The 26,454-nt window shown below is 43.9% G+C and overlaps 1 protein-coding gene across 1 annotated transcript in view; it reads right to left on the reverse strand.

Annotated features, from left to right (window-relative positions):
* Positions 1 to 22,309, reverse strand: part of LOC112263775 (transcription factor Maf) — a 153,279-nt gene extending 130,970 nt beyond the window's left edge. The window contains exons 1-2 of the mRNA XM_042319610.1: positions 20,930 to 22,309; positions 7,492 to 7,562 (exon numbers count right to left, since the gene is read on the reverse strand). Coding sequence (XP_042175544.1) covers positions 7,535 to 7,562; positions 20,930 to 21,897 — 996 coding nt within the window. The 5' untranslated portion in view covers positions 21,898 to 22,309 and the 3' untranslated portion in view covers positions 7,492 to 7,534. The remainder of the gene's footprint in view (positions 1 to 7,491; positions 7,563 to 20,929) is intronic.
* Between the last annotated feature and the right edge of the window lie 4,145 nt (positions 22,310 to 26,454).

Raw genomic sequence — 26,454 nt, forward strand, 5'->3', positions numbered from 1 at the left:
GCAGAGGGAGGGATGTACTGTTTGATAAGGAGGAAAAGGAGGAGAAGGGAGACATTTGGAGGTGATGGGGTGAGGAGGCAGGGTGTTCTAAAAGAAGTACACAACAGGAAGAAGGAGGGTTGTCACTGAGGTGTGAGGAGGATGTAACAACGATGGAAGGAGAAGGGGAAAGGACAGAGACTCAGTCGAGAATGAGAGACAGAGGGAGAGAGAGAGAGAGACCCATACAACGCGAGGGAGAGAGAGAGACAGAGGGAGAGAGAGAGACAGAGGGAGAGAGAGAAAGAGAGAGAGAGAGAGAGAGAGAGACAGAGGGAGAGAGAGAGAGAGAGAGAGAGAGAGCGAGACCCATACAGCGCGAGGGAGAGAGAGAGACAGACCGACAGAGACAGTCAGAGACAGACAGAGAGACAGACAGACAGACAGACAGACCGACAGAGACAGTCAGAGACAGACAGAGAGACAGACAGACAGACAGACCGACAGAGACAGTCAGAGACAGTCAGAGACAGACAGAGAGACTGTGGTAAGAGTCCTTCTCATATTAGAGAGTTTATATGAGGACGTATTTTAAAACCATGTACAGAGTTTCCTTGCCAATGGCTAATGTGTGGACTGCATAGCTATAGACTGAGGTACAGGCTTCCAGGCAGTGTGCACTAATAGTGGTGGTCTGTTCCAAGGCCTTCACCAGTAAGTGCTCTTTCAAGAGACCTCTGATGTCCAGTAGCTCTCCACAGTTTAGCCCACTGGGCAGGATGCTGGTCTGAAACAAACAAATGTATCTGTCTAGTACACCTTCCCCTCTCAGTCCTCTATATGCTAGTGACGGTATCTGCAATTGGTGCTACTTTAGCTGAGGGTAAATGTAATTAGATACACAAAACAATACTAACAAACAAATGGTAGTGTTATTGTGCAGACACAGTGGCTGTCCACCACCTGCGTCCTTCCTCCCACCCAGGTGATTTGGGCCTACCCTGCTCTGCCACACCCCTGCCATACCTCTTCCCTTCCCTACCCTGCTCTGCCACACCCCTGCCATACCTCTTCCCTTCCCTACCCTGCTCTGCCACACCCCTTCCACACCTCTTCCCTACCCTGCTCTGCCACACCCCTGCCATACCTCTTCCCTACCCTGCTCTGCCACACCCTTGCCATAACTCTTCCCTACCCTGCTCTGCCACACCCCTGCCATACTTCCCTTCCCTACCCTGCTCTGCCACACCCCTGCCACACCTCTTCCCTACCCTGCTCTGCCACACCCCTGCCATACCTCTTCCCTACCCTGCTCTGCCACACCCCTTCCACACCTCTTCCCTACCCTGCTCTGCCACACCCCTGCCACACCTCTTCCCTACCCTGCTCTGCCACACCCCTTCCACACCTCTTCCCTACCCTGCTCTGCCACACCCCTGCCACCTCTTCCCACCCCTCTGCCACACCTCTTCATAACTCTTCCCTATCCTGCTCTGCCACACCCCTGCCATACCTCTTCTCCACTACACTACACCACTGCCAGGTCCTTCCACCCTATGTGGGGCTGACTAGGATATTACTGCTGAGTCTTACCCTGCTCTGCCACACACTACCCTTTCTTTTTGGCTTGGGAAAGAACCTCTTCCCTATCCTGAGTGCCATGTTGAGAATTATGCAACAGGAAAATAATTAGTCAAAGCATATGTGGGGCTGATGGATATTACTGCCCTGGGCTTTGTTTTAAATCTGGGAAAGCACCACTTCACAACCAAGCCCAGTCCAGCTAGATACGCCCTGGGCTAAATCTAGCACCACTTCACAACCAAGCCCAGTCCAGCTTAGAGGAGGGGAATCTAGCACCACTTCACAACCAAGCCCAGTCCAGCTTAGAGGAGGGGAATCTAGCACCACTTCACAACCAAGCCCAGTCCAGCTTAGAGGGGAATCTAGCACCACTTCACAACCAAGCCCAGTCCAGCTTAGAGGAGGGGAATCTAGCACCACTTCACAACCAAGCCCAGTCCACCTTAGAGGGGAATCTAGCACCACTTCACAACCAAGCCCAGTCCAGCTTAGAGGAGGGGAATCTAGCACCACTTCACAACCAAGCCCAGTCCAGCTTAGAGGAGGGGAATCTAGCACCACTTCACAACCAAGCCCAGTCCAGTTTAGAGGAGGGGAATCTAGCGCCACTTCACAACCAAGCCCAGTCCAGCTTAGAGGAGGGGAATCTAGCACCACTTCACAACCAAGCCCAGTCCAGCTTAGAGGAGGGGAAGCAGAAACCCTGGTGGTACTGAACAGAACTCCCTTGTTCTTTCCCTCCGCCTCTATTTACAGTAGAAAGATGTACAATGACTATACAAAACATTAGGAACACCTCTTTCCATGACATAGACTGACCAGGTGAATCCAGGTGAAAGTTGTGCTCCCTTATTGGTGTCATCTATTAAATCCACTTCAATCAGTATAGATGAAGGGGAGGAGACAGGTTAAAGAAGGATTTTTAAGCCTTGAGACATGATTGTGTGTGTGTGTGCCATTCAGAGGGTGAAAGGGCAGGACAACATATGGAAGTACCTTTGAACAGGTTATGGTAGAAGGTGCCAGGAGCACCGGTTTGATTGTGCCAAGAACTGCACCACTGCTGGAGTTTTCATACTCAAAAGTTTCCCGTGTGTATCAAGAATGATCCACCACCCAAAGGACATCCAGCCAACTTGACACAACTGTGGGAAGCATTGAAGTCAACCCTGTGGAACGCTTTCGACACCATGTAGAGTCCATGCCCCAACAAATTGAGTCTGTTCTGAGGGCAAAAGGGGTTGCAACTCAACATTAGGAAGTTGTTCCTTTTGTACACTCAGTGTATGTGCCACACTGCTAACATTCTTAACCCTTTGTCAAACATTTTCTGTCTCTAATGTCACTGAGTACAGTCTTATAGTCTTTAAATCCTATGCCCTGCACTCTCTGACCGAGATAAAGGTCTAGAGATACCCGGAGCCTATTATAAAACTCTGGACTGAAGGCAAGTGTCTAAGATACGTTTCTCAGTCTATGATGTAGAGACTAAAGAGGACCACAGAGCCTATAACAGGACCCAGAGCCCAAGGCTGGGCCAGGCTTGGCCGAGGGGGAAAGTAATCATGATTCATGGTGCCTGACAGCGGGTGACGTCAACTGTACCCAGCTGGCTGTACATGGAGATCTATATTTTTAACCTTAAAGCCAGACCACAGTGTCTTCGGTTATCCACGCTAAATATAGACTCACTCCTACTGCACACTTCTCCAGTTTCTCACTCCTTTCTGAGAGGCAGGTGGAGGATAAAAGAGGGAGAGAGAGAGAGAGAGAGAGAGAGAGAGAGAGAGAGAGAGAGAGAGAGAGAGAGAGAGAGAGAGAGAGAGAGAGGAGAGATGGGGGGTTGGGGAGAGGGGTGGATGGGGAGAGTTTGGGGAGGGTTGGGGTGGATAGAGTTTGTGGGGTAGGGGGGGAACATGTCGCTCCGGTCCTGATGCAAATAAATCACCCTCAACTGTTGACCCGTGTGTAGCGAAAGGGGTTGGAGGGATTGTTTTCATACCCCTGCGCTGCTCTCATCCTCTCCTCTCCTCCACCTTCCCCCGCCTCTCTACCCCCTCTCCCACCTCCCTCCATCACTTTCCCCTCTTCCGTGTGACAGGTCAATCTGGATGGATTTCATCTGCCCTCCCTCGTCTAGGGAGGCCAACATCCTGTATGGCAACTAGAAATAGAGTGACCACTCTGGTACAGAAGAGGGGGGGGGGAGAGTACTACTGAGCAGCTAGAGAGAAGTGGTGAGGGTGAGAGGATGGTGTTGTGTCATACACACACACATGTAAACAGGCATGGACAACACACACACACACACACACACACACACACACACACACACTCACTCTGTGGTGATCGTGAGATGGGTGTCTTTGTGAAAGGGGTGCTGTGTGTGGCTGAAGCGGAGTCAGCGAGTCTGACCCAAGCTACCCTACTGCCACACGGTCACACAGCCACGGGTGTTGGCCCTCCCTGTCCGTTAGACCCTGCCCCACATCTGACAACACACACACACTCAATGGCACATAAGCCAGCCTTTTCATCCTCCTCAGCCCTCAACTCATAAGCATGGGAGTGCATGCACACACACATACACGGAAAGACACACACACACACCTGTCACTTTGTCCTTGTCAGCAGATTCTGGGTCTCTTTCCCCCTGCTGGGTGTTGAACTCCAGTCCCCCTCTGCCAGGGCCACCACTAGGGTAAGGTGCCTGCCTGCCGTCCTCCCAGTCAGGTATGAACACACACACACACACAGACACACTAGAACATCTGTTGGTAAAAAGGACAAACTCGTCTCAGCCATGACCCCTCTCCTCACACAGACACAGTAGCCCTTATTCCACGATTCCTCCTGTATTTATTACTTGTACAGTTTGACAGTTTAGTCATTCAGCAGACGCTCTTATCCAGAGTGAATTACAGGTCGTGCCTTCATCTTAAGGTAGCGAGGAGGGACAGCCACATATCACAGCCATAGTAAGTACATTTTTCCTCAATAAAGTAGCTACCAGCAAAGTCAGAGCTAGTAATACAAATAAAATAAAAATATATAAATGAAAGTGCGAGTGTTAGTTCACGAAAGGCATTATTTTTTTCCCCCAAAAAAAAAATGTATATATACAGTATATATATTTTTTCCCTAAAAAAAAAATGTATATATACATATATATATATATATATATATATATATATATATATATATATATATATATATATAATACATTGTTGTCCTAACTATTCTTTCACTCTCTCGGTCGTGTCTGAGGCTCAGATGGTGACACCTGTGTTTTGGTGGCTGGTGGTGGCTGGCCCGCTCCAGCCAGAGTCAGGACTCTCTTTCCCCAGGCAAGGACACTCAGACCCTGGCTCTTTGTTTCCATCACTCAGCCTGTCCTCCTGGAGCTACGTGGCCAGACTGCTCATTGCACTACCCTCCTCCCCCCATCCCTTCTCATATGCATGGATTTGCATAAAACAAAGACACTGCCTAGCCGGCATCGTCTGAGGAGAGACGGAAACCAAGATGACTGTCGGCCAGCGACCGGACCGGGCCAAGCCGAGCTGTAAGAGGTTTGGCAGGTAGTCAGGTTACGGTACGACGTTTTGACACATGGTGGCGAGTAAGATGGACACCCTCATGGTTTTCCACTTTCCCTCGCCAACAGTCCGTTCTCTGACATGGTGTTGTTTATATCCTGTGCAGGTGAGCAGAGGTCACCTGATTCACGGTGGTGACATGGGAGGAGAAGAGGAGCACTTAAAACACTTCATCTAAAGATGATTTGTCCTTGTCTCCCCTGATGCCTTTGTCCTCTCTCACTCTCTCTCTTTTTGCTGAAGTAAAGTGGAACTGGAGACAAGCCAGCTACTGATCCCAGGCCCCACTTAGAGACAATAAGGGAAATAACACTGGACACACTAAAGGCCATAATGGAATGTCTCGATCTAGCAGTATAGCGTATAGAGATAGAGCCTACAGAATGTGCCATCCCATTTCAGGCTATTTTGGAAAAGTGATATTTCTGAATACTTTTCACAAATAAATTATGTTTATATATTACTGAGTGTATAAACATTAGGAACACCTTCCCAATATTGAGTTGCACCTGCTTTTGTCCTCAGAACATCCTCAATTCATCGGGGCATGGACTCCACAAGGTGTCAAATGCGTTCCACAGGGATGCTGGCCCATTTTCACTCCAATGCTTCCCACAGTTGTGTCAAGTTGGCTGGATATCCTTTGGGTGTTCGACCATTCTTGATACACACGGGAATCGGTTGAGCATGAAAAACCCAGCAATGTTGCAGTTAATTGAGACACTCAAACCGCTGCACCTTGCACCTACTGCCATACCCTTTTCAAAGACACTTAAATATTTTGTCTTGCCCATTCACCTTCTGAATGGCACATATACCCAATCCATGTCTCAATTGTCTCATGTCTTCTCCCCTTCTCCCCTTCTTCATCTACACTGATTTAAGTGGATTTAACAGGTGACATCAATAAGGGATCGTAGCTTTCACCTGAATTCACCTGGTCAGTCTATGTCATGTTAAGAACAGGTGTACCTAATGTATTGTCCACTCACTGTATGTGTCTTTCTCTGCTTGTGCAGTGTGTTAACCATCTGTAACTCAGTCATAACAAATCACTCCCTCAGTCTGAGTAGAGTTCCATTTAGGGGAGCACCAGGCAGTGTACTGTTACTGGTCCTGTTGACAGGGTAAGCCCAGTGACTGAGGGCTGAGTAGAGTCACTGGTCCCCGGACACAGACTAGGGATCAGGGGGATGAGAGGGATTTCCAACAGGAGCTGCCTGGGGGGGCATGAGGAGCAGCTGCCTGCAGAGGGAACATGGACGTTTCGGGAGATGGTTGGGGGTATGAGGGGGGTTGTAATGTATAGTGTACCATATTGGGGTATGGAGGGTTTAGGGGCTATTAGTGACTCCTTTTATAACGGAACGGGATATGATCAGTACAGCTGAATGTAAACACGGAACAAACCACCAAATAAAAATGTCAATACACACTCCTTAAAACACTGTTTCACTCACACACACACTAGCGTGTCTTCTCTGTCACAGTAGGCACCCATATAGACAGAGCAGCTCAAGCCTCATGGTGAACGGAGTGTCCCTCCTAACAGATTAGTCGATGGGTTTCGGCGCGGCACAATCAGCGAAGCCATTACAGAAACAATTGGTTTTGTGATAAACATTGGCCTCAGTTTCCCTTCATCTCTGTGCATCGATTACAGACGACTGTAGAAATGTTCTTTAGTCGGATCCCTTTTGTTTAAAAACCCTACTCTGGGTGTTGCTACAGGTTCAATATAATAGAATGTGCCATCGAACCCAGGAGCTGGGATAAGTGTGTTGTTCTGGCAGATAGACAGAGAGGATTCTCTCTGGTCTCCATAAGACAGGTTTATGTTTCCAGCATGGCCCATATATTTCCGAGATGTACATTAAGAGTGAGGATGGGACATGAACATGCTGGAGTACTGCTCCAGGAACATCATAAAGTGATGAGATGGAGAAATGTATTGAGAGACATGTTGTAGTGGTAACATGGTGGCGGCGTCAGATTCATGAATAAAGAATGACAAACACTATTACATAGCTGTAATGGACCCTTCAGAGAACCACACATTATGTTAGGGTAACATACAGTATAGACTGGGTCGTTCAGTGTAATACACGTTCAATTGCATTAGGTTTCAAATGTGTTGATAGTGGAAAGTGGAAAAACAATTCATTAAATTAAACTGATTCATTAAAAACACTGGTTTTGCGACTGTAAAAGTGTCAACATTTAAAATTAATAATGATGGTAATAATTATTATATGCTCAATAATAATAATTTTCAACACCACATTGATAAAAAAAGAGAGAGAGAGAAAGAGAGAGAGATGTGTTTTACCTCAGACATCAAGGCCAAGGGCAGGGAGGGGCGAGGCTCTCGATCACAGATGGAGGAATTTTCTGGATGACCTGAAAATGCAGATAGTAGGAGACCCAGTCAAAACACACACCATGAATACACACTCACATTGAGCAGGTTGCGTTCTCACCTCGGCTACGCAGTACAATCCATACGGTAGCTTACTGTAGACAAGATTTGATGTGGAGGAAAGGGAAGAACATTTGCACTCGAATAGACTCTGTGTATCCAGTCTCCAGGCATCTAAACGTATTCATCCGATATGACAGAAATACCCAGAGAAATGTCTATGACAGAGAGGGAAGTGAAAGACCAAATCAAATGACAAAGCCAACAGTAATGAAAGAGTCATTATTAACCCTGAATATGAATATATAAATATCACAAATCATATTAACTGCACATTGATTTGCAAACATATACACATACATGCATGCCAACGTGCACACACACACACACACACACACACACACACAAACACACACACACACTCTGCCGGAATCTTCACGTACGCAGCTGGTGAGTTTTCAGTCAACTCAGCTGGGTGTCTAAAGGCCCAACAGCATATGGTGTACTAATGCAGACACCTACACAAACACAAACACACACACACACAGAGAATGTGAAAGTGAGATGCACAAACATATACAGTAGTATACAGCCCCATGCTCATGATGGTGACTTGGCTCCTGGTACCATTGGAGAGGTCGACAGCCCAGCCCTCACTGGCTGGGTCTGGACCTAGCATCACTCTGAGCCCTCACTGGCTGGGTCTGGACCCAGCATCACTCTGAGCCCTCACTGGCTGGGTCTGGACCTAGCATCACTCTGAGCCCTCACTGGCTGGATCTGGACCTAGCATCACTCTGAGCCCTCACTGGCTGGGTCTGGACCCAGCATCACTCTGAGCCCTCACTGGCTGGGTCTGGACCTAGCATCACTCTGAGCCCTCACTGGCTGGGTCTGGACCCAGCATCACTCTGAGCCCTCACTGGCTAGGTCTGGACCCAGCATCACTCTGAGCCCTCACTGGCTGGGTCTGGACCTAGCATCACTCTGAGCCCTCACTGGCTGGGTCTGGACCCAGCATCACTCTGAGCCCTCACTGGCTGGGTCTGGACCTAGCATCACTCTGAGCCCTCACTGGCTGGGTCTTGACCTAGCATCACTCTGAGCCCTCACTGGCTGGGTCTGGACCCAGCATCACTCTGAGCCCTCACTGGCTGCGTCTGGACCTAGCATCACTCTGAGCCCTCACTGGCTGGGTCTGGACCCAGCATCACTCTGAGCCCTCACTGGCTGGGTCTGGACCTAGCATCACTCTGAGCCCTCACTGGCTGGGTCTGGACCCAGCATCACTCTGAGCCCTCACTGGCAGGGTCTGGACCTAGCATCACTCTGAGCCCTCACTGGCAGGGTCTTGGCCTAGCATCACTCTAAACCCTCATTGGCTGGGGCAGACAGACAGGCAGACAGGCAGACAGACAGACAGACAGACAGACAGACAGACAGACAGACAGACAGACAGACAGACAGACAGACAGACAGACAGACAGACAGACAGACAGACAGACAGACAGACAGACAGACAGACAGACAGACAGACAGACAGACAGACAGACAGACAGACAGACAGACAGACAGACAGACAGACAGACAGACAGACAGACATTGTAGGAATGACATGGGTATGAAATAGAGAGGAGAGAAAGAGAGATGGAAGCTCTGGGAGGAGTGGAGGTCACCTTGCTTGGTTAAGAGATCAATGTCCGTTTGACTTGCAGCGAGGTGGTGTGTGTGTGTGCATGTGTGTGTGTATGTGCATATCAAATCAGTAGAGTTAGTGTGAAAAGTCTGAGTGGTATCACTCCGCATCGTAGAGGATGAAAGAAATATTTATTTATTTATTCTGTAAAAATCATTATTCATATTTATTTAAATGTTTATGCTTTTATACAAACCATCTATAATTGAAACAGCTGAATAAGCAGTGGTAACATTTGCTATAAAATAACTGTACACACACCCATAGAAGTGGTGGAAAAATGACAGTCTAAGAAATACTTCATCTTCACACTGCAGTGGAGAAAATCTGAAATGATTGGGTTTTCAAATAAATGCCACATAATTCAATTTTACTGAGCTCTGACAAACTCCAGAAAAACAGCGGTGACGCAGTCTGCTGATGTAGAGAGCACAGCAGGACATAAAGTCAGCGCGTCTAAATCACTACACGTGTACACGTTTATCAGAGAGATGCAGATACGTTATGCCTGAACGCAGCCCAAACTAGCCACTAACTTCTCTGAAGAAGCAGATGGGTACATTCAAGGACCTTCCATTTAGAAGTGCTATTTATTTAGTTAATATGATTCCCTGCAACCTTCTAGAACCAGGTGGTAAGAGTTAATATTATAACTTCCTAAATTCATATTGGTGTACAGTTTATTTGGCAATAATTGGTTTATGCTTCTGACTCACACAGGAGCATATACACAGATGCATACATTCAGCCTCCAAAATGAATTGCAATAACTCATGAGAATAGGGAGGTGCTAGGCTACTTTGTCTTGAAGTGCTTCCAAAAAAATGTATAGATTATTCAGACGTTTGGGAAAATTACTTCAACCGGAGTAGCCTAGCACATTCATATCATCAGAGTTATTTTGATTTAAAAATAATAAGAAATGTTGTTAAAGATTTTTTTTCTGAGTGAGATTTTTTCTAGAATGAAAAGCAGATGTCAATCGGGGGGAAAAAAGAGAACGTATTTTAAAGTAGAATTCTGCTGCTCTCTCGCTCTCTTTCTGTCTCTGTCCTGCCATCCTCTGTGCCACCGGACCTCAGGGGGCTGGTGTTGGATTCATTTAAGTCCCAGTCCCTTTGCTTTAGCTCCATTTGCAGACATATAAAATGACCCCTCAGAGTACGGCTACACTTCATTATCAACATAACCTGCAGCCAGCCACTCTCAAGGACAACTCTCTAATGAGTCACATGCCTATTCCCTCTAAAATATCTATTTGAAGCACAATGTTTCGACTTTCTGCTGCCCCAAAGAGGATAAAATGCGAGGAATATTTCCCAGTAAAATACAGGCATCTTAATTGATCCCTGATGCACGTTTCCCCCTGAAGGAGGGAGAAAGCTTTTCTTCTCAGAGAGGATAGGAGGTGAGTAATGTTGCTGTTTCCTGTTTTCTCCCAGCGTCCTCTACCGACCTGGGCAGGCCCTATAAGAAGGTTAGCAGGGAGAGGATAGGCCTCACCATTCAGTCTGTGAAAGGATCAAATAAATATTTTCCAATACAGTATATTGTTTTATTTGATTTAACATGAATAATGCTCGTAAAGCACATTTTTACTGTGTCATGGTTATTGAATAAAAAGTCTGATTTGGGGAGTCTGTTTTATCCAAACAATTAGGTCTACCCTCCTGGGTTGTTCTTGTCAAGGATAGAGTTGATGGCCTTTACCTGTTAGAAGGTAGGTCGTCTTAAGCTGTCTAAATAAAGCATAAACAAAATCTGTGTGTTCTATTATTCATTGGACTCTGTTTGGCCCAGAGAGAATCCAGGGTAGCACGCCAACCCCACGTTTCCTGTCTGCCCTCCTCACTCTACCTTCTGTCCTTGTGTGTATGTGTGTGTTTGTGTGTGTTTGCACCCTGTCTCTGCACCTTCACACACACACACAGACGCATAGATAAACTAAGATGTTCAGAGGTGAAAAGTCACAACACCTGCGCAGACCAACACAAACCCACACTACAAGATGTATCTCTCTCATAATCACACACACACAAGATCTATCTCTCTCATAATCACACACACAGACACACACACTAATGTATCTTGGTAAAAAGGACAAACTAGGAGCATGTCACTCAGTCTCAGCCCTAACCCCTCTCCTCTCTAACACATAGAGCCAAAGCAAGTTAAGGACAGTGTGGTGTTCTACATTTAAATCATTAGCCTGTTGATATAGGAATCAGTGTGATTTAGGAATGATTACATTAATACCTAGAGTGTCACGTTCTGACCTTAGTTCTGTTATTATATCTTTGTTTTAGTATGGTCAGGGCGTGAGTTGGGTGGGCAGTCTATGTTTGTTTTTCTATGTTGGTTTTTGAGTTCGGCCTAGTATGGTTCTCAATCAGAGACAGCTGTCAATTGTTGTCCCTGATTGAGAATCATACTTAGGTAGCCTGGGTTTCACTTTTGGGTTGTGGGTGTTTGTTTTCCGTGTGAGTGTTTGGTCCACACGGTACTGTTTTCGGTTTTGTATATTCACGTCATCGTTTGTTGTTTTCCAGTGTTCTATTGTCTTTTAAAAAAAACATTATGGACACTTACCACGCTGCGCATTGGTACTCCGATCCTTCTCGCTACTCCTTCTCAGAAGAGGAGGACGTGAACACTTACACAGAGGGGGACTATTGTGACAAGAGGAGAGATTTGTCACCAGTCCCTGATTCTCTAATGAACACACCAATAATGACACACACACACATACTGTGCTTACTCATACACACATAAGTGACTTAACCGGACAAGCTGAAGCAAAGCTCTCTTACACTCTTTGGAACACACAAGCACACATTTGGAGACCGGTAAAACTGCAGTGAGTGTTGAGCTCTCTGTATACAGTCTGGACCTAAGTGGCTGCTATGATGGCAGTATATATTATTCAGTCAGTAATAATGTAGAGCGTTAGCTGTGTGTATCTCACACACGGAGCTGTCTCTCTAAGAAGAGGAAATGAGTGTGTTCCCCTGGGTTAGGGATTACTCTAATGACTTTGTGTATGGCCCTGTGCGCTCTCACTTTTGACCTCCATACATCCTCTGAAAGACAGCCTGACACACAGACAGAGACACATGCATGGACAAATGTACACACACACACACACACACACTCACGAACAAACGCACACACATACCCGCACGCCCAAATCCTCTCCTGAGTCCCTCTCCTGGGCCCCTTTTTGAGCCTGTGGAGGATTCGGGACCCCTGCATACCTATTTTAGGATCCGTCAATAGGCTTGTTGCTCCCTGAGCAAACAACCTGCCCTGTCCACCCCCCACCTCCGTAGGCGGCAAACATCAACGCGTTGCATCACTTCGAATGAACACCTCAGTGAGAGCAGATAGAACCATCACTCAAATAACCATGCACTGTAGCAAGGGGAAATTAGCAACAGCAGCTATCGCTTATCTGTCATTCCTCAATCAAATGTGCCAAATTTCTATATATTGTGGTTAATTCAAAGAATATAAAAACAAAGATTAAAATCATTAATTATGGATGATGGCCGTCACATGATCCAAAAAACAACAGCTGAAGACTAATCCTCACTACATCTGATTCTATTCTAAAAGAACAATCAATTACAGAGAGAGAAAGTGTGTGTGTGTTGGGTGGGGGGGGGGTAGGACTGATTGATATCTGGCAGTGAAGACACTGTGAGAGAGGGAGCGAGGGTCTCAACATACAGCTCCAAACACTCCCCCAAAATGATAGGAATAGGCTCCTTATACACAAGGCAACACTCTGCCAAGATAAAGAACCACATATTAAAAAGGTGAAGGCAATGTTCAAATACAGTAAACAGAATAACAGATGCAAAAAGCCAAATAATATCCTCCCAAAATGATGCAAATAATTATTAGTTGTTTTGTGTGGCTCATATAAAATATATCAATACCTGGCATCTCCATGGCCGGGGATCAAACACGTATGTAATTAGATAAATTGAGTAGTTTGTCCTAAGTAAGCAGGAGAGGGGCTTGGCTGTAAATTGCGTGGTGTGTGCATGCTAAGACACAGGCCTGGCACAGCTGCAGAGAGCCGCACTCACAATTTATCATCTCTACATCGCAGGAGCCGCTGGCCCGCTCCGCTATTAATCATCAGCAAAATCATTTAATTCAGCCCCGGCTCCAACTATTGTCTCAGTCCCCCCCTCTCTCTACCCCTCCATCGCCCCCCTCTCGGCCCTCGCTCTGGGCACAACAGCCATCACAGCAGAAGCAGCACACACCCCCCTCCTCCTCACGCATAACCATCGGAGTGAAGGAATTAAAGAGGCTCTTCGTCTGTGTAATAGGGCAACACATCATCACTTGCACATTGGAGGTTATCTGGGTGAATTAATGAAGAAGCTCGTTAGGGGTAGCCTCGCACGCCGCCTGATCTCATGAACATGCATGTAAGCTCGCGAGATCAGGCGGCTATGTTAGCGTGGATGCTTCCGTTTTTCTATCAATGAAGAAATGCAATGATTCTGTTATTTTAATTTCACTTAACTCATTTGTATATGTTTAACAGTGATCATACTGCATGTTAACAGATACTACTATGAGGAGACACAATGCAAATTGTTTCATCAATGTGAAATGATCATGAATTTAAACTGGAGGTGTCAAAATAATATGCACCCCCCTCCCCAACATTAACAATATTTACACATAACCCTCCCCTTATACTGTAAAAAAAAATGCACACCCCCCCTCATACAATTATCTCTAAAACAATGATTACCACCACAAATAACAATAGCTGGAGCAATCCTGTGTTGATAAATGTGGATATCGACTTGCCCACTTCAGCATGGTACTGTGGTACAGTCAATGCCATGCAGGGCAACAGGCCAGAAGGTTGAGGTTTCTCTGACCAACACAGATGAGCTCACTCTCCTTGCCTGTTTCATTACACTACGATCAGAGCCGGCTGCAGACAATGATCAGCTAGGGGGAAATAATATTTTCAACATTTTGATGCTATATTTATAAATATTTTAAATACATGCAACCACTTTCCACTATCAAGTTTCTGTGCCAATGCACCACACACAACCCATGAGCAATTCATAATTACATACCTAGTACTGACTTTGAGCGCTTCATCATGGCTTGGAGGCTGGTATTATATTAGAGTGGGGTGGATGAACGCGCGCAGGTAGCCTACAGGAGACTTTTGAAGTAGCCTAATCAGATTAAAACATTGTGACTGGTTGTGTTTATGCCATCCATAAAAGGTAATACATTTCAAAAGTGAAAAAACAAATATTTATGCTACATTGACACGTTAGGTTGTAGGTCAAGGAATAGCCGCTTGAATCGGAAAATAGGCAGAACGTGTGTTGAGCTTTGTTGTCATTACACTATATAGAACGACCTGGGAGAATGATGATCGGCAACAGACAGCGCATCGGTATCAGATGTAACAATCCAGCCAGACTGGCCTGTACTGTGCCTTTCTAGACCTTATCATCTGTCGAGACACACAACTGATCCAAATGGAACCTTCAAATCACAGGACTTTTGCGCTGTTATTGAAATCACACTTTCATTGCAGTTTACAGCCTAGCGTAGAATTGTACTCACTTGAAAACAATAATGCAAATATGAATTGCATTGTGGTGTTGTAAGCTCGTCTAGGTAGGATAATTGTATTGTCCCTAAGGCCATACACATGTAATTAACTGTATAACAGATCTATTTATTTATAAAGTGAGGCAAGGCAGTGATTAAAAAGAAAATCCGAATTTAAAAAATCTAATTAAAGTTGTACCCCTTGAAATAATACCAAACAACCTTTGTACAACACCTAGGGACCTCACCAAGAGATTTCAGCCTTTTGGTAATTAACTGTACATTGCATGTTCGTACATTGCATGTTCGCTATTGTAGCGAACGGTGGGGAAGGGAATACAACTCGGGTCACTGGCGTGAAAGACAAACACCCTACGCATCGTGCCAATACGGTTAACCCACATGCTGGTAATTGTAATGTGGTGGCAGGTAGCCTAGTGGTTGGAGCGTTGGACTAGTAACCGAAAGGTTGCAAGATCAAATCTCCGAGCTGACATGGTAAAAATCTGTTGTTCTGCCCCTGAACAAGGCAGTTAACCCACTGTTCCTAGGCTGTCACTGAAAATAGAAATTGTTCTTAATTAACTGACTTGCCTAGTTATACCAAGGTTTTCTACACTGCCCCCTCTGTACTTGAAGGCACCTCCCTGTGCTTCGACTACTCAGTCCCCTAGCACGTCCAAGCAGTTGGCCACTTCCCACTTCTGAGACCAGTGTACCAAACGGCAGGACAAGGATGTGAAACCAGGTCACTGGTGTGAACACCCTATGCATCTTGCCAACTCACTTGGTAGGAATAGTGGCAGTCACTCTTAGCAGTCACTCTTATTCTGAGCAATTAGTCAGCTCGAGATTCAAACCAGCAACCGTTTGGTTACTGGCCCAACACTCTTAACTTCAAGGCTACCTGCCACTCTCATCACAGCTTATATACTGAGGATTCTGGCAGTATAATGGTTTTGGAATGACAGTCACAGGAACCAGGGAAACTGTTGAGTGTGAAAAACACAGCAGTGTTACAGTTCTTGACACAGTCAAACCGGTGCACCTACTAACATACTCTGTTCAAAGGCACTTAAATATTTTGTCTTGCCCATTCACCCTCTGAATTGCACACATACACAATCCATGTCTCAATTGTCTCAAGGTTTTAAAATCCTTCTTTAAACCGTCTTCCCCCTTTCATCTACACTGATTGAAGTGGATTTAACAGATGACATCAATAAGGGATCATAGCTTTCACCCCAGTTCACCTGGTCAGTCTACGTCACGAAAAGAGCAGGTGTTCCTAATGTTCTGTAAAATCAGTATCTCTTACTTTAAGAAGTGTTAACTTTGGGCTGACTAATAGCATCTATTGAGTTGCAATGCCCGATAATTGAATATCCAAATCAACTTAAATGATCTACATAATGTGTTTTGCAGCAACACAATTAGAAAGGAAGGACACAGCTAAATATTCTTCTTTTGTTGTTTGCGATTCACAAATTATTTTGATTCACATGATTTGATTCACCGCAATTTAACCAAACCACAACTCCTTCTACTACTATTACAATGGCGACGCACATCATTCAATTTGTCAAAATAATCATTTATAAAGAATAGTTTAATTTGAATGAATTGAATCACAATTTTTTTTTAATTACTATTCTGAGAAATGTGGAGGGGCTGTCTGTTATATAGTCAATTAAATCTGTATGGCCTAAACAAGATAAATAGTGGATATGTTTTTACTGGGTGTCTCATGTCTTTACTGTTCTTTCATGCACAATGATGCACCTGACCTCTCCACTGACTATCAGCTATCCCTCTTTGTTCTTGTGGATTTCTGTCGAAAATTGGTGCAGATATCAATGACTTGATGTGTGGTATGATTGCTAGTTAACCTATTGCAGATCTGGACAAACGATCCACCTACCACTACTGTCACTATGGATAGCGGGCAGGATAGCGTTGACTGTATAGTAAGCGTGCAGAAAAGTGTAGTGCATAAGGGAAGTACCAAAACACCTTTATAGTGGGGGTGCATGCAAGAAGATGAGGACATGTGGCTATGTGGAAGAAATGATGTCGTAAAACCTGCAAAATGGGGAATGTAAACCACAGAAAAATGCATTGCCCTCCTGTGCCCAACAAAAAAAATAATCACACAACCCACCCCAAAGTAAAACAAAAAGTTACACAACACCAACCTCCCACCCCAGTACATTTCGAACTTCCCTTATCAAGAGAAAAGAGACACCAACCACTATAAAGGTGATTTAAATGTTATGATAAGATGACCTCACCCCTGCTCATCCATGTTCAGAGTATGCATGCATGCACACACTCGCACATACAGACACACACAAAACCTTCCATTCACCTCTAATAATGTGCACGTTGCTGCATTGGTGTGCTGCTAAAAACGAAAAGGAAAGACAGAGTGAGATTGAATTGAATCCCTGAAATGCTGTCTTATTCACACTGTCACATTTCTGCCCTTATTAACCAATTGTTGTAGAACACTAAAACAAAACGCCCTCCTTCATTGTCCTACACAAGTCTCTTGGACAGTTTGACATGACAAACACATTGAGAGGGGTCTTCAGTTACTGTCCCCTCGGGGACACTAAGATTAAGATCCATCCTCAGAAGAGGTCTCAAAGGTCATAAGGTAAATGCCAAACCAACAGCGGGTTGGGAGAAGCGCTACTGTGCCTCATCTGCCCACGCCTACCCCGGTGACTCATTATGCATCGCGCTGGCTCATCACATGCACGACAGAGCCCTCTTCGCCTGCTGGGTGTACCCCTGCCTTTCGGAGCATGGTCTGTTCTCTGTTCTAGGCCAAATGCAAGTGGGAGGAGGGCAGGGAGGAGAGAACGGTGAAAAAGGGTAGATAGGGATTGGGCTGATGCAGAATAGACACATACACACACACATAGATAGCTATAGAAACACAGGAACATACAAGTATAGTCTCACAAAAATAGTCACACACACATACAGGCACGGATTTGGCATATAAATATAGACATGTGCACACACACACACACACACACACACACACACACACACACACACACACACACACACACACACACACACACACACACACACACACACACACACAGGGACATATTTCCATTTCCCCACTAACATGTGGAACTACAACAAGTCCAGATGTTCCCAAAATCATAAATGTCCAAATATGTTAGTTTTGCATGAAATCACAACAAAAAGTAAGCTCACCTTGTTATGAATCATTCAAATGGAGGATGAAATGCAACACTTCAGTTTTAATAAAACGTGTAATCATAATGCACAATGCACACACGTATGTATGCTACTGGCATTGTACTAAGCTTTACATCCTATGACATGAATGATAGATTGATATTGAAAAGAATTATGGAATGTAAATACATACCCAGGAGGCTTGATCCATGGCAGATAACATTGACTCTTACCTCAAATATATCTTTCATTTTGTTAATTCAATTTGAGGGATATATATATATATATATATATATATATATACATATATACATGGAATGGTATTTAGTTCAAATAAATATTGAACAGTGAAACAAAGTCTAATTAGTAATGAGACGGTCTATCTTACACCTTTATTTTTAAATAAAACATGAATAACTTTGTAGTAATACTATTACTACTGACCTGTAAAGATGCTCGCAGAAATGTTAAGGTGCATCACTTCCAAATGGATTTTTATCTCTAACAAAAGTACAACGTCTATGTATTTTCAAAGTTAAATTGTGTTCCACATTTAAGATGTTGTTTGAGGTTTTGAATGAGGCTCATATTAGACAGGGTTAGACAGGGTTGCAACCTAGGGTTGCAACCTAGACAACCAAATTGTTACTGATGTGATTATCTGGCATGTGTCATGCCAAATCCCACAGACTAGAACAACTTCATGAAAATTTGACGAAAACGGATGGATACCAATTCACATGTAGCGTAAATCAAGTCAATCCCCCAAATGTAACTCCTCGTGTCTATTCCCATTAACATGAACTTCTCTGGATTTGTTTGTGAAATCCACATTCCATCATTATCTCTGCAGGTCTATGTCAAGAGAAAACGGAGAAGCTTAATGAAAGGCCGATTACATACATTTATTGCATTTCATTTAATTGTAAGAAATGAACAAAAAAGAGCACATATGAACATCACATAATATGGTTAGTGAGGGAAATAATTTTGCACAGCAAAATATATAAGAGGAAAGTTTAATTAACATATGTCTTAAAGATTTATTGATGAATGGTATCCCCCCATTTTGTACAAGCAGGGTGTCAATCCCTGTCTATTTAACAATGTCCAGACATTATTGATTATAATAATATTATTGCCTTGGAAATAATGAGTTTGTCTGAGCCAAAAATAATCTAGTACTGGTTGACAACAAACTATTAAAATTAAGTTATCCAGCAAAGCCTAAATGTATCTGTCTGCGTTTTTGAATTAGCTTCATAGAGTTCCCATTCTGTGATATATTGCAGACTACATTTTAGTGCAATTCAGTCCAAAATACATGATCAAAATGCAGGGTTCACGCTGACTTAGGGCTGAAGTTTCTCCTTATTTAATACTTTGGTTTAAAATACAGTGAGTGGTAGGTGAAGACAAACACTACTACAGCTGTCAAACTACTGCTTAAACTGCAAGAACATGCTGCAAAAAGCACTGCTTATGCATGGAAACAATACTGTTCAATTGTATAAAATGAAGCCGCCCCAACCTCTCCTACCCAATGACAGGAAAACAATTTAGTGCACAGGACTTTATGAAACCTACAGCTAAATGATCCTAATCGTCTACATCACATTCTTCTTTAAATGTCAACTTGTAGCACATCCATGTTTTCTGTTAGACTTACAGAGTATAACAACTACTGTAGGTCTACATATACTTCAATTACAATCCATAGCCTTCCAGAGTTGTTAAATGCACAGGGATGGGGTATTTCTTTTTAAAAATAAACAAACTGATTTTAAGCAACATACCGTTTAGTCCCATATAGGGATAGATAATTCATTTTTAGAATAGTTGAGGTCCTTTTTGCTCCCTCACTACATGGATCCCCGCCGAACAACTGTATAGTTGTTGTTCACTGGTTAGAAATGGGCGCTTAGTCGTATCATTCAACACAGTTGAAATGCACTTACACTGAAAGGGGGGTGGTATAAGAGTCGTCACTTTTTTGTTGCTGTCCCAAAAAAGTGATCAGGTCATAAAACAAGTATGAATGCCATGCTGGAGTCATCCGATAAAAGTACATTTTCAAGCACAAAAGGAAAAGAAAACCGTACATGTCCAGCATGCAGGCTAGTTCAATAACATATCTCTTTTAAAATAATGGATATTGTTCATTATGAGTAATAGTCTGTTTGTTGCTTAACACAAAATAGCAAGCATAACGCATGAGATGAGGTGGGGTATAATGGTAGGCTCGCAGTCCTCCGAGTTTGGCAGAACAAAAACAGAAAGGGAAAAAGGCCAAACAAGTCTTCTTACTGTAGATGGATGTAGTTTTTGACCGGTATTTGTATTTGTACACGGATTTCAAAGTCGAAAGGTGAAAAAAGGCAAGTCGATGGACTTCCAAGGCGTATACTTAGTGCTTGCATGCACACATAGTATATAGCAACATTGTAAAGTTAAAACAACTTCGAAAAATAATAGATGATAGTTCATATTTAAAACACCGCAAGTCAAATGAACAACGTTGAAAAAGAGCTTGACAAAAATATGCATCAAATAATAAGTATGGTAGCAAAAAAAAGATGATGGCAGGTTTCAGTTTCTACTCCAAAATGAAGGACAATTATGACAAAGTTCCATCTTTCTATTGCAAGCCCCAAAACTCAGACTTGAGCAAACCCCTGTTGTCAAAAAAACTAAAACCGAAAAAATGTTTGTTAATTTGTTTTCTTCGTCTAGTAAGCCCCATTACAAAAAAAATCACAATGAAAACTTTTTAATGAGGGAACTGACAAACTCAGTTTTCATGATAATGTCGACACTCACATGAAAAACTCCGGGGAGGAAGGGTTGTTGTCACTGCTGGATCCATTTTCTCTGAAGCCGTTGCTGATGAGCTTCTCATATTTTTCTTTGTATGCGTCCCTCTCCCGGGCCAGCCTGGAGATCTCCGCCTTGAGGTGGTCGACTTGCTGGACGAGCTGCGTCTTCTCGCCCTCCAGGACGTGCCGCTGCTGCACCCGCTTGTAGCGGCAGGACTGCGCATAGCCTCTGTTCTTTAGGGTCCTCCTCTTCTGTTTCAGCCGGATCACCTCTTCCTTGCTGACTCCCCGTAGCTGCCGGTTGAGCTCCCGCACCGACATGCCCACCAGCTGGTCGTCCGAAAACCGGTCGTCCAAATGTCCCATGTGTGGGTGGTTTCCTCCGGAGCTGCCGTTGGACGAGACACCAGGTGATTGGTGATGGTGGCCGCCGTTGTGGTGGTGATGGTGGTGGTGGGGACCCCCGTTCTGGGCTGCTGCGGCGGCGATAACTGCGGACACCACCGCCGCGGCAGAGCCCATCTCTTCCCCGCCCATGGTGCCTCCTCCTCCGGCTCCGCCGGCAAACTGCTGCCCTCTAGCATAGCCATCGAAGGACTGGAGCTGGTGACTGCTGTTGATCAGCGCCTCAACTGCGTCTTCGGGGCTGAAGCCCAGCGCCTCCGGATTCAACTGCGGTTGATAACCGGACATCCAGTAGAAATCCTCCAAGTGTGCCTTCTGTTCGCTCCCCGACCCCGGACTGGGCGACGAGAAGCTTGGAGAAGGGGGCACCGAGCTGCAAGGCGTGCTCATCGGTGTGGAAGACAAGGATCCCCCGGCAATAAGGCGGCTGCACTGGCTGATGTTGCGATCGGGCTCCACCGGCTCCTTTTTCACTTCAAACTTCATCAGATCGAAGTCATTAACATATTCCATGGCCAGGGGACTGGTGGGCAGGTCGGAGTTGCTCATTGCCAGTTCTGATGCCATCCTCTTGCTGCCGACAGTCCTCCAAAGGGGGTGAAGAGCAGCTGTCAAACTGGGTTGGTTTGGAAGAACGTGAGCCAGTTTGCTTTTTAAGCGTATTTGTCTTAAAGTGAAAAAATAGGTTTTCAATGTCCTTTTTGCAGCGACGTGTTCCCAACTGTAAATTAATAGTTTTCTTTTCAGAGTCTATTGCACAGACGCACCAGAGCCGCGCTCGCGAGTTGCGGAGTCCTCTTTCAGCATGAGAAATTCGGCGAATTGGTATTTTTAACATTTAACACTTTACAGTTTCTTCATGGATAGGCCTACATTGCGTAAAGCGGAGAGGGTGAAATGTCGAAGGAGAGGGGTAAATGTTGCCTCTCACTTGTAGGCGATTTTTTAGAAGGATCACACAGCAGATGAGTTTAAAAGCATTGCAGAGTTTTATAGTAGCCCTGACGTCAGGTTGGAAATGGGAAATTGACTCGGACGAAGAGCCAATGGGCTCGCACAATCTATGGGCTAATTAACATATTAGTACAGAAACAAAACTTTTCTCAACTGTCAAAGGCTATCAGCTGACTGTCAGCTGCAACTCAACCTCTTAACTCTTTCGCCTCTCCATATATATTATTTTAATGGCCATTTATTCTACCATTTGGATAAAAAATAACCATTAAATTGTCTCACTGGGCTCATGGTGGGGAAAGGACCGTAGGCTGTGTGCACATTATGGTTCGATTTAGTGTTGTTGCAAGTGGTACTGGTAACATTTTAATATCCAAATGTAAATTACAATATGCAAATTATTAAGTTATTGAAGCGATAATATATATTATTAGTTGCTGTCATAAAATAAATGCGTAATAACGATTTTGTATGGTGGTAGGATTTATATTAGTTTCAAAAGTATCAAAACATAATATTCATGATTTATGATGTGAAAATATTGGGAGATGGTTATGCACACGTTTTCACAGTTCGTGTTACTTGAAATTCGAAGTGGTCAAATCTACCAGTAGCCTAACCAAAATGCATAAGCAGCTTTACAAGCATCTTAGTGACATGAACAACAGCGTTGGCTCATACAGGATTGATATGTGACAGAATACAGGAATACATACGATTCTGTTCTGAAGTTCTATGAAATAAAATTACAAAGGATTTGTGGAGAGCAGACATACATCTGCCGTTGTAAAACTCAACAGTGCCACCTTTTGGGGACATTGAAGCACCGTTCTCCTAAATAAACTGCTTCATCTGAAAGAATCATTCACAGCAGAAGCAAAATTAGACCATTTCGCAAGAGACTATTTATTGGAAAGAATAATACTCCAATGTATGTATAAGGTATGGTACATTTGTTTTAGAACGACAGTATGGAAACATTGGCAGGGGAATAGCCAAATGTGGTGCATATGGTGCATATTTCTGGCATATTCCGCATGAATCACGTGTCATTTGAAAGTTATTTTGGGGGAGAAAATATAGGCTACAACATTCCCCACTCCATCAGCCATATGCACTAGATTATGTAGAACATTCGTTACATAACACAAATAAACATGTACTTCCTACGTGGTCCTATGAAATCAGCATCCCCTCAAATAGGCTGCTATAAAGCAGTGGTTACATGGAAGTCATTCAGTAATGAACTATGTGTTCAAACCAGGCGGAGATTAGCCTACGTGCACTACAGTATATATATATATAACAAACTGTATCTAAAGCAGTGATTCCGCGGGCCCTGATCCAAAGTCATACATTAAACCACTCTATTTATTGTACATTGCACTTTATCTCGTAGGTTCAGAGGTCAGACATTTCCTCTAGTTTTAATGGACTGCATGTCATGCGCAACTCACTTGTTGAAGTTTATTGCACAGACGAACCAAAGCTGCGCGCGCCAGTTTAAACATGTAGTTTTATACTACACTATCCAACCAAATTACCTCCCTACAACTATTTTAACAATGCTCACATCCTACCCTCATTTAGTCAGTCTAATCAGTGATATAATGCTCCGTTCACGACTTCTCGTAATTTCGTAAATACCAGCATACGACTGGGAAAAATCCCCTTCACCGCCCCTCCAACTGACGGGTAATTACTAGAGTCAAAATCGTATAGGCCTATCATCCGCGTGCTCCAAGTTTTCCACTTGCATCTCTCTAACGTCATTTGTAAAAAAATAATAATAATAATCAATTTTAAAAAAGATCGCAAGCATGGCATCTTCTTTTTGATTTAGAATCTGCCTCATCTGGCGGACTCACTGAAACAGATGCTTTGTTTGTGAATTATGTCTGAGTGTTGGACTGTGCCCCTGGTTATCCACAATTTAAAATAACAAGAACAATGTACCATATGGTTTAATATGGTTATAAGGAATGTGAAATTATTTATACATTTAGTTTTTATACTTAAGTATATTTTTTGCAATTCCATTTACTTTTGATAGTTAAGTATATAAAAACCAAATACTTGTAGACTTCTACACAGGTAGTATTTTACTGGGTGACTTTCACTTCTACTTGAGTCATTTTCTATAAAGGTATTTGTTTTATCTTTTACTTGGATACTTTTTCCACCACTGCATGTGTCCTTCGATAATATAACACAATAGAGCTTCCTAGGTGTCACCCTCATCTCACACCCCCTTGTCTCCCTCTCTCTCTCTCTCTCTCTCTCTCTCTCTCTCTCTCTCTCTCTCTCTCTCTCTCTCTCGCTTCCAATGTATGAGAAAGCTCATTGTACAATAAGCAGTTTGATGAGTGGAGATGCGTTTGAAGTAATTCAAACGCCATCCCTGATTAAGTTTAGCCACCTGACAATGACAACACTCAAGTGAAAGACCAATGATCTACAAACACAATCACACACTGTGCCCTATCACACAGACTTTGGCAATACAGTGAAGTCAAATGTTACCTTCTGAACTTTGTTTATTGGCGATGAGTCAAGGGGTCAAAGGTGAGATTAAATCCCCTAGCCCTGATAGCTGTGGGATCATGGTCAATGGAAAATCCCCCTGTTAGCTGTCATACTGTATCTGTCTAACTCATAATCACTATGACGACTGATGTCAATGGTTTTTGATTCGTCATTCAGGTGGGATAATGCTTATACCTACAGATCGTTCAAGATGAACAGAGCTTGTGTACGTTTTCATAGGAATCATTACAAGGCTAAAATAGGTGACAGTATTTCATATAGCAATGCCCCGGAAACCTTCTTCAGTAGGACTTATTCCCCTGTCATTTGATAATGTTGTTATCGCTAACAGACATATAAGTTCATTTTTATTAATGTTGTTATCTCTAACACAGATATAAGTACATTTTTATTTCACATTAACAAAGGTTACCGTGCAGCTTTTGTTAGTAGGTCCAAGATAGTGTGTACTCAAGGCAAGCAAGGACAAAGGTGTTGGTATTTAATCTATCTCTTGAAAAGTAAAAAAAAACACTGGTTATTACAAGTGGAGATAAAACCAGATAAGAACACAACCCTGTAGATACTGTAAAGGCATAGATCCAGACAAGGAGAGACGTGGAAACTTGTGTGGTTTTAGCTAAGTAGATTGTTGTCCACTGACTGGTTTTGAAAACAGAAGGTGTTCATTTTTGAATTTTTTCATTCAGGCAGTTTTATTTAGTGGTGTCTGTCTGTCTGTCTGTCTGTCTGTCTGTCTGTCTGTCTGTCTGTCTGTCTGTCTGTCTGTCTGTCTGTCTGTCTGTCTGTCTGTCTGGCTGGCTGGCTGTCTGTCTGTCTGTCTGTCTGTCTGTGTGTGCATGCATGTGTGTGTGTGTTTGTTGGTTTTACAAATTATAGAATAGATTTGCCTGCTTTTCTTTCTCAGCCACATATAAAACAGTTAGGTGAAGGGAGACAGAGAGACTATGGTTATAGGCTTTTGTCACAGGCATGAAACAGCTATTTGTCAACACCGTGTCAAAAGCGGAGACAAAGCATCCCTCCAAATAGTCAGAGGTATGAAGCCTGTGATGGATCTTACATGATCACCTTATCAATGGACGGTAAAGTACAGATACCCCAACAAATACTTAAGTTGTACTTTAAAGCAGTTTGACTTAAGTACTTTACACACGGACAGAAAGGGACAGAGAGGGACAGAAAGGGACAGAGAGATATAGAGGGGGACAGAAAGGGACAGAGAGGGACAGAGGGAGACAGAGGGACAGAGAGATATAGAGGGGGACAGAAAGGGACAGAGAGGGACAGAGAGGGACAGAGGGAGACAGAGGGACAGAGAGATATAGAGAGGGACAGAAAGGGACAGAGGGAGGGACAGAAAGGGACAGAGAGGGACAGAGGGAAACAGAGGGACAGAGAGATATAGAGAGGGACAGAAAGGGACAGAGGGAGGAACAGAAAGGGACAGAGAGGGACAGAGGGAGACAGAGGGACAGAGAGATATAGAGAGGGACAGAAAGGGATAGTGGGAGGGACAGAAAGGGACAGAGAGGGACAGAGGGAGACAGAGGGACAGAGAGATATAGAGAGGGACAGAAAGGGACAGAGGGAGGGACAGAAAGGGACAGAGGGAGGGACAGA

Source organism: Oncorhynchus tshawytscha, unplaced genomic scaffold, assembly GCF_018296145.1.
Source record: "Oncorhynchus tshawytscha isolate Ot180627B unplaced genomic scaffold, Otsh_v2.0 Un_scaffold_4_pilon_pilon, whole genome shotgun sequence".
Classification (NCBI taxonomy): Eukaryota; Metazoa; Chordata; class Actinopteri; order Salmoniformes; family Salmonidae; genus Oncorhynchus; species Oncorhynchus tshawytscha.